Below are 9,797 nucleotides of genomic sequence, written 5' to 3'. Positions count from 1 at the left end.
CCATCCTTATAACCCGTTATTTCCTGTATATTCCTCATATTATATATTATATACTCTCCCCCATATAACTAACCCCGTCCTTATAACCCGTTATATCCTGTATATTCCTCATATTATATATTATATACTCTCCGGACGTATAACTAATCCCGTCCTTATAACCCGTTATATCCTGTATATTCCTCATATTATATATTATATACTGTCCGGCCGTATAACTAATCCCGTCCTTATAACCCGTTATATCCCTGTATATTCCTCATATTATATATTATATACTCTCCCCCCGTATAACTAATCCCGTCCTTATAACCCGTTATATCCCTGTATATTCCTCATATTATATATTATATACTCTCCGGCCGTATAACTAATCCCGTCCTTATAACCCGTTATATCCTGTATATTCCTCATTTTATATATTTTATACTCTCCCCCCGTATAACTAATCCCGTCCTTATAACCCGTTATATCCTGTATATTCCTCATATTATATATTATATACTCTCCCCCCGTATAACTAATCCCGTCCTTATAACCCGTTATATCCTGCATATTCCTCATATTATATATTATATACTCTCCGGCCGTATAGCTAATCCCGTCCTTATAACCCGTTATATCCTGTATATTCCTCATATTATATATTAGATACTCTCCGGCCGTATAACTAATCCCATCCTTATAACCCGTTATATCCTGTATATTCCTCATATTATATATTATATACTCTCCGGCCGTATAACTAATCCCGTCCTTATAACCCGTTATATCCTGTATATTCCTCATATTATATATTATATACTCTCCCCCCGTATAACTAATCCCATCCTTATAACCCGTTATATCCTGTATATTCCTCATATTATATATTATATACTCTCCGGCCGTATATCTAATCCCGTCCTTATAAGTCGTTATATCTCTGTATATTCCTCATATTATATATTATATACTCTCCCCCCCGTATAACTAATCCCGTCCTTATAACCCGTTATATCCCTGTATATTCCTCATATTATATATTATATACTCTCCGGCCATATAACTAATCCCGTCCTTATAACCCGTTATATCCCTGTATATTCCTCATATTATATATTATATACTCTCCGGCCGTATAGCTAATCCCGTCCTTATAACCCGTTATATCCTGTATATTCCTCATATTATATATTAGATACTCTCCGGCCGTATAACTAATCCCGTCCTTATAACCCGTTATACCCTGTATATTCCTCATATTATATATTATATACTCTCCCCCCCGTATAACTAATCCCGTCCTTATAACCCGTTATATCCCTGTATATTCCTCATATTATATATTATATACTCTCCGGCCATATAACTAATCCCGTCCTTATAACCCGTTATATCCCTGTATATTCCTCATATTATATATTATATACTCTCCGGCCGTATAACTAACCCCGTCCTTATAACCCGTTATATCCCTGTATATTCCTCATATTATATATTATATACTCTTCCCCCGTATAACTAATCCCGTCCTTATAACCCGTTATACCCTGTATATTCCTCATATTATATATTATATACTCTCCCCCCCGTATAACTAATCCAATCCTTATAACCCATTATATCCCTGTATATTCCTCATATTATATATTATATACCCCCCGGCCGTATAACTAATCCCGTCCTTATAACCCGTTATATCCCTGTATATTCCTCATATTATATATTATATACCCCCCGGCCGTATAACTAATCCCGTCCTTATAACCCGTTATATCCTGTATATTCCTCATATTATATATTATATACCCCCCGGCCGTATAACTAATCCCGTCCTTATAACCCGTTATATCCCTGTATATTCCTCATATTATATATTATATACCCCCCGGCCGTATAACTAATCCCGTCCTTATAACCCGTTATATCCCTGTATATTCCTCATATTATATATTATATACTCTCCGGCCGTATAACTATCCCGTTATATGCCTGTATATTTCTCATATTATATACAGACCGCAATCCAACTGAGAGGCTGCCGTATGACTTAACGATTGCTGAACACCAGCGGGACCTGTCTCACCAGAACGAGCCGGGCAGATTTGCCTCGAAGAATGGGCAGAAACGGCAGCGGCCGGAGGCGCCGTAACTCCAAGACGCTGCAAAAGGCGGCTGCACAAAGTATCGGGGGGGAATAGTTACGCACACTCACGTTCTCTGTTTTTTGTCCTATTCCTTGTTTCACAATAAAATAGTTTGCTTCTGCCAAGTGGTCGGCCTGTTTAAATGAAATGATACAAACCCCAGAAATCCATTTAATTCCAGCAACATTGGGAAAATGCCCGGGGGGGGGGGTGAATACTTTGCAGGGCTCCGTAACTCCAGTTTTTCCATTTTGTTTAATGAGCTTCTTGCATTTGCTGGGTTAGGGGTTACTACCCTTCTTTAGTAATATGTTTGCGTCAAACCCAGCAAATATGTAGTCTGTTTGTTGGATGTAGATGAAGCTGCCGTATGTATACGGTATGTGCTCCTTGAACTAGCAGAGTCTCCAGTTTTTTTGCCTTACATATGGGGGTTTTGAATGGCATTCGCTGGGCATGCGCTGAATTCTTGCTTTGTTTTGTGCTCCTTTTGGTCATTATTATTCTAGCAGCGAGCCAGGAATGTGGACCTTTAAGCCTTGTATGCTTTTAGATATGAGAAACGCAGCATCGGGGCCCAGACCTCAATGTCTCGTACAGGAGGAGAATCGAACAGGCGTTACACCTGTTCGCAGCTGAAATGTCCGTTACCCAAGAAGGAGGCTCTGACGTCCACCCCAAGACGCCAGCTACTTCTCTCTATAGATCATAAACAGGGATAGGGTTAGCCCCTTTACCCCTCTCCCCGCACATGGATCAACTTCCGATCCTTCATCAGTGACTCCAGCGCTCAACACATTAAGCCAGTTATCAGTACGAAGTCAGCCATTATATATATTATACACATATATTATATAAGATTCTTTTATATGGAAATACAAAGATTACGGAAAGGAGAGACGAACGATTGCCGTTTATAACCAGAGCCCACGTTATGTCTGCACATCGCGAACCCTCAGTTAGGGGTTCTTTAGCATTCATGTCAGCCTCCAGGTTGTGCCACTGCTTGGCAGCCTTAGGTAGGGGGTCTTCATCCAAACGGTTTTCCCCAAAAAACAAATATATATGTACCCCAGGGGGTCTCCACCCTGTGCCCAGTCCATTTATCAGATTGTTCTGATACCCCTGCGTGGTTTCAGGCAGCGGTGAGGATTATTATGTACGGACGTCACTTCCCAGATCCTGTTTGGAGATGGTTTCACTCGGGGGCTCTTCGAGAGACGTCCTTATCGCCGTGCTCAATGCATTTTGCTTTGGTCCCACGTAACTCTCCAGTCATCAGCATCCAACAGGTTGCGATCGGTCACCCAACCGGCAGAGCAGAGACCTGTGAGACACATGCGCAGGACGTGTCACTGGCACAGAACGAGGGGCTCGTCTATCTCTGGAGCAGGAAAGGAGGAGAGGAGCTGGAAGGGGAGATTTCGTCTGGATAAACTCCTTAACATTCTCACCAGCCACCTCCCCGACCCACTCCTCGCCGCCTCACAGCTTTTTTTGCCGTATTTATGGGAATGAGAAGAGCTCCTTACCCTGCTGGAAGTCTGGGAACATCAGGTCGAGCTGCCTGTGAGTTTCCGCAAGAACACTGAAGCGAGCAGGGTCTGGAAGACAAGAAGACGCGGATCAACGCGATCGCACTGAGAAGGAATCATCTGTTCGCTGGACCAGGAGATGCTGACGAATACCAAGTGATGTCTCCGACCGGTTTGTGCTCTCGGAGAATCTGCCGGTGATCCGGAGTCTCTCAAGAACAACAAAATACTTTGACGCTAATTGTGTCCTACGTCAGCCCAAGCAGGCGGTTAGAAGCCGCTTCCCGGCCTCCTCCGCATTGCTTTAGCGCATGAGCCTCTAGCGCTAGCGATTGTTTCCAGCCGCGCAGGGCCGTCTAACGCTATTAGCACAGATATCTTACGACAGGGGCGTCCAACCTGCGGACCTCCAGATGCTGCAGGACTAAATCTCCCATAATGCTCTTTCAGCTAAGGGGCTGGCTGAATAGTATGGGAGATGTAGTCCTGCAGCAGCTGGAGGGCCACAGGCTGAACACCCCTGTCTTACGACAAGGCAGCAGGTGGACAAGCAAGATGGCGGCTCCTGCATAGAGCACAGCAGGGGATTTTATACGAAGGAAGCGCGATTAATGGGTCAAGGGTTCAGCTTCAACAAGAAAACACATTTCAGAGGAAATAATACATTTTAACCCCTCCGTTACAGCCAAGGCCCGCTCAAGACGTCCAAGCCGACGTGATCTGACTTTAATTGTCTGCTTGCGTCTTATTAAACGGAGATAACGGTCACATCGTAGGGACTTAGAAATAAAGATCAGATTTGCCTACTTTTAGCGAATACTTTCCAAAACAAGGTGTAGATTAGGTGTAAGAGCCGAGCGAGGTGGCCCAGACGAGGAGGTTAGGAGGAGGCTGCTCTCCCCAACGAGCCGAGCTAAAGGAGACATCACCTGCGCTCCTGGTTTTTTGATGGAGGATCTCCGCGTGGACGCTGGCTCTGATCATATCCGCACTGCTCGCTCTCTCGTGTAACACCGCGGCCAGGCTGCCTGCACATCAGATGACACAGCGCTCGGTTATATATGTAACTATATATAACTATAACTATATAACTAGCTATACATAACTAAGTAGATGTAACTAACTATATATAACTATGTAAGTATATGTAACTATATATAACTATATAAGTATATGTAACTATATATAACTATATATAACTATGTAAGTATATGTAACTATATATAACTATAACTATATATAACTATATATAACTATGTAAGTATATGTAACTATATATAACTATAACTATATATAACTATATATAACTATGTAAGTATATGTAACTATAACTATATATAACTATGTAAGTATATGTAACTATATATAACTATAACTATATATAACTATATATAACTATGTAAGTATATGTAACTATATATAACTATAACTATATATAACTATATATAACTATGTAAGTATATGTAACTATAACTATATATAACTATGTAAGTATATGTAACTATATATAACTAACTATATATAACTATGTAAGTATATGTAACTATATATAACTATAACTGTATATAAACTATGTAAGTATATGTAACTATATATAACTATAACTATATATAACTATGTAAGTATACACAAGTACGTTCCTACCTGTATCCTCTCTCCAGCCCAGCAAATACAGGGAACGATTCCCCTTCTGTAACATCTCCATCTGAGACACGCTGAGAGCGTCAGAGACAGAGCAGACGGTGAGTAATTAATAGAGCATCGCATTTATACCACGTTACGGAGCGCGAAACGCAAAGCATCCATCCGCTCACAGACAGAGGCGGCACACAGCGCCGGCACACGGGGCGCACGCTTTCCCTGCAAACACACGCTTTACCTGCTTAACAGAGAACGCAGAGGGACCCCGAGCTGGACAGGAGCCTGCGAGCCGAGACCTATCACACAAAACCAGCGCAAGTTACCTCCCGAGCGCGGCTTATTACCCCAAGGACTACCACATCCCATGGCTCACCTGGTAAAAGAGGCTCCTTACGATTGGCTGCGGCCGGACTCAGTATCCTCCCCTCTCTCAGATAGTAATCCAGCACAATGCTGAGCCGTGATTGGTTGAGCGTTTCCATTACAATGGAGCGCACAGCTCGGTAATTTGCATAAAGGTGCAGTGAGGTTAGAAGAAGAAAGAGCAGGTAAGTGGCCCTGTGAAGCACACACCGGAGTCAGAGGCTGCACTGGACCCACGGTCTGAAGATGGCGCCTACAGCACAGAGGGACTCTGTCTACACACACTAAATACATGGGATAAATCCCAGTCTCTATCAGAATGTGTCGTTTACATAGGGGTTAGGGGTGACAAGCAGGACACAGAGACATATTTAGGAGCTGTTAGAGAGGGTGGTAGATACAGGGAACAGCGTCCCAGCAGAAGTGGTAGAGGGTATTAAACATGCATGGGATAGGGATATGGCTCCTGAACCTAAGACGAGACCAACGACTGATTAAGGTTTCTGTCTTTACAGTCTAGACGGGGGCCGCCAGGGGCCGATCTGCTGGCAGGTTCTATGTAAGAAGAAACGCCCACTGATCTTTTTTTGTACTATTTTAAGAAAAATAGCTTTCAAAAAATGGTGTTTTCTGTTTGAAAAGAGTTCTAGTTATTACACAATATAATGTTTTCGGGCAGCTGCAGATCAGCCATTTGTTTGCGTTCTCGCTCTGTTATCTAATCTTAATCTATTAAACCAACGCTCTCAGACTGCTCCTCACACTGCTTTGTAGTAAACAATAGAATGGATGGGTCTTAATCACCCATTCTCATAGTCTTGCTGATGAAGGGATGTCGTTGCCCCAGGTGTCCTTCTCTAGCTCTGGCATGAAGAATAATCCATTCGCCTCCTACTCACCACAGACTGTCTGAGACGAGGGGCACGAGAAAGAGAGCGACCAGCAGACCAGCGAGATTAACCAATGTCTCCTGTGAGAGATCACAGAGAAGTATGTGACGGCGCGGCATACATCAGAGCGTCTTCTGTGGCTTCAGCGTCACTAATCCTCCAACAAACATGCGCAGAAAGGAACAGACAGGAAGCAGAATTCTACCACGTCACTGGAACCCAGCGCCTGACAGGAAGCAGAATTCTAACACGTTACTGGAACCCAGACCCTGACAGGAAGCAGAATTCTAACATGTTACTGGAACCCAGACCCTGACAGGAAGCAGAATTCTACCACGTTACTGGAACCCAGCGCCTGACAGGAAGCAGAATTCTAACACGTTACTGGAACCCAGACCCTGACAGGAAGCAGAATTCTACCACGTTACTGGAACCCAGCGCCTAACATGAAGGAGAATTCTAATGCGTTACTGGAACCCAGCGCCTGACAGGAAGGAGAATTCTAACGCGTTACTGGAACCCAACGCCTGACAGGAAGCAGAATTCTAACGCGTTACTGGAACCCAGCGCCTGACAGGAAGCAGAATTCTAACGCGTTACTGGAACCCAGCGCCTGACAGGAAGCAGAATTCTAACGCGTTACTGGAACCCAGCGCCTGACAGGAAGCAGAATTCTAACGCGTTACTGGAACCCAGCGCCTGACAGGAAGCAGAATTCTAACGCGTTACTGGAACCCAGCGCCTGACAGGAAGCAGAATTCTAACGCGTTACTGGAACCCAGAGCCTGACAGGAAGGAGATATCTAACGCGTTACTGGAACCCAGCGCCTGACAGGAAGCAGAATTGTAACGCATCACTGGAACCCAGCGCCTGACCGTCCAACGCCATCTTCGCAGTAAAAGAGACGTCTCAAGACGGCTCAACGCTCTTCCAAAGAGCCCCTGCATGGCCCTGCTCGTTTACTGTACAACTCCCATTATTTCAGCCAACTTCTCCTTCTCTGCATATTTAATGTTTGGACTCTTTGTAAACCGAAAACCTCCCCGACCCCAGAACACTGTCAGCTGTTAAAAGAAGGGGTGGGGCTTATAAAGACAAAATGGCGCCGTACACAGAAGGATTCCAGATCGTAGTGAAAATGCCCAATAAACACTGCTGTACTTTCTATGCTTTTGCCAAGTTTCCCCACCGGGTACACAGGGGCCACACGCTGCTGGCATGCCAACGCTCTATGTTGGGCATGACGACTCCTAACACACCCTCCTCTGGTTACCTTGCCGGGGAGATGTTACTAGCACTTTCTTGATGTTATGTGATTTTTAAAACGTATCACCAACGAGTGAGTACAATAACACAGGACAGAGACAGACATAGCGAGAGAGAAACATGTGACACAGAGAAATGAGAGCGCTCAGTAAGGAGCGTCAGACCGAAGTCGAAGGCAAACAGCAGCATTCCTAACCTGGCTCCCATCCTTGGCGCACACGTCAGCCATGTTATCACGTCTTGCCTGGTGAACAGTGAGTGCAGCTCTAGTTGCACCTCCTGCTACTCCCACAATGCACTGCAGCAAAATACAGAGACAGCAGTTGTGTCATCAGACAAACACCTGGCGGGAACGCTCCCCCTCGAGAGGCCGCCGGCGGGAACACTCCGACTCGAAGGAACGCGTTAAATATAGTTGTGTTACCTTGCAGACTCCTGCTGCACACACCATCAAAGTGAAGCATGATGGGAAGGCCGGAGCCACAATCTCCATGAAGATGGCCACATCGTTGAGTAGGTCAGCAAAAAGCCTAATGTGAGAGTGAGAGAGACAGAAGTAAGAGGCAAAGCTGCTGTCAGCTCATACACTCACATGGCTGGAGTGCACCCTTAGTGAGGCTTTCCGTGTACATTAACCCTTTTTAGCGCCATGGGGTACAAGTCGTCTAAGTCTGGCGAACAGTCTCCTTAAATGTTCACCTCCATCGTTTGGCGTCACAATCAAGGCGGCTCCTACAAAAGGGAAGATACACAAGTTATCATTTTTTCGGAGCTGTGCTGACAGCACTCAAAGTGACAGCAGACGCACACGTGCCAAAGACAGCGGCCTACCCCTTCATCCAGGCAAACAGGATCCTTCCAACCATCCCTGTACCATCTGCAAAGACAGACAGCGGAGGGCGTTACGCTGGAGGCACAGAGACGGTCACTTATTAGCACTGCCCCAAGGTGAGCGGACGACCATGCGAGTACCTCTTAGGATCCAAGTGACCGTGGCAGCTGCGACAGTGGCTGTGGCGTCTCCAACTCCAGAACCACGAAGCAGAGACTGAGTAGCGAGAGAACCCGTGACGCTGCTGGCAAACGCCTGCGGAGAGAAGGGAAATAGTGAGTGCGGCGTTGGTGGGGAGAGATGGCACCATGAAGGATGGCAGGGGTGAGGGGACACCGTCCCATAGTGAGCTGACGGAGTGGAGGACCGCGTCAGGGGGAAATCGGCCCCAAGGACCGCGTCAGGGGGAAATCGGCCCCAAGGACCGCGTCAGGGGGAAATCGGCCCCAAGGACCGCGTCAGGGGGAAATCGGCCCCAAGGACCGCGTCAGGAGGAAATCAGGCCCAAGGACCGAGTGTCTTCCTTACATGGCGCCATCACATTCTGTAGCGCAGATTCTCACCTGCAGGGTGTCCCAGAGCTGATACTCCAGATAGTCCTCACTCACACTATGAGGGAACCCATGAGGTAGGAGAAGCGACTGCAAAACATGGAAAGAGAATGAGGGAAAGGCTCTGGAGGCTTCCCGACAGACGCCCGACGTACGGAGACCCCGCTAATCAGTAATTTATACGGCGCCAGCAGATCCTCACCTCAAGGCAGCGTCTCAGTGAATGGCGCTCTGCCGGGGCGCTCTCGCACACCAGGGAACCGTCCTTTCCCTGAAGGTACTTTTTGGACAAGCCAGTCCCGTAGCGCTCGGTGCAAATCACGCCGGGGCCATCCGAGCCGCTCTCAGGGCTGCGACGTGTCATCACTCTACCCGTCTATCACTCTACCCGTCTGTCACCCGCTCTCTGTCACTCTACCCGTCTATCACTCTAGCTGTCTGTCACTCGCTCTCCATCAGCCTACCCGTCTGTCACTCCACCCGTCCGTCACTCTTTTTCTGACTTTTTGCCACACTCTACGCTCTTTCTGCGCACGCGCGCGCCAGTAGCGGTCCCTGTGTAGGCCGCTCATTGGTTCTCATGTCATGT

At 46.2% G+C, this 9,797-nt stretch overlaps 1 protein-coding gene across 1 annotated transcript; it reads right to left on the bottom strand.

Moving 5' to 3' along the window:
• Window positions 1-2,979: 2,979 nt before the first annotated feature.
• Window positions 2,980-9,609, bottom strand: RUSF1 (RUS family member 1). The gene is made up of 14 exons (XM_053471709.1): window positions 9,411-9,609; window positions 9,221-9,298; window positions 8,798-8,912; window positions 8,657-8,702; window positions 8,525-8,557; window positions 8,250-8,355; window positions 8,022-8,123; window positions 6,568-6,638; window positions 5,679-5,863; window positions 5,544-5,601; window positions 5,309-5,379; window positions 4,594-4,692; window positions 3,662-3,733; window positions 2,980-3,456 (listed from the first exon to the last, which is right to left on the bottom strand). The coding sequence occupies exons 1-14, from the start codon at window positions 9,570-9,572 to the stop codon at window positions 3,368-3,370; spliced, it is 1,287 nt and encodes a 428-aa protein (XP_053327684.1). The 5' UTR covers window positions 9,573-9,609; the 3' UTR covers window positions 2,980-3,367.
• Window positions 9,610-9,797: the final 188 nt, after the last annotated feature.

This window comes from Spea bombifrons, chromosome 7 (assembly GCF_027358695.1).
Source record: "Spea bombifrons isolate aSpeBom1 chromosome 7, aSpeBom1.2.pri, whole genome shotgun sequence".
In the NCBI taxonomy this organism is placed as follows: Eukaryota; Metazoa; Chordata; class Amphibia; order Anura; family Pelobatidae; genus Spea; species Spea bombifrons.
The sequence above is the reverse complement of the archived record's forward strand: the minus strand, read 5'-3'. Positions and strand labels throughout refer to the sequence as shown.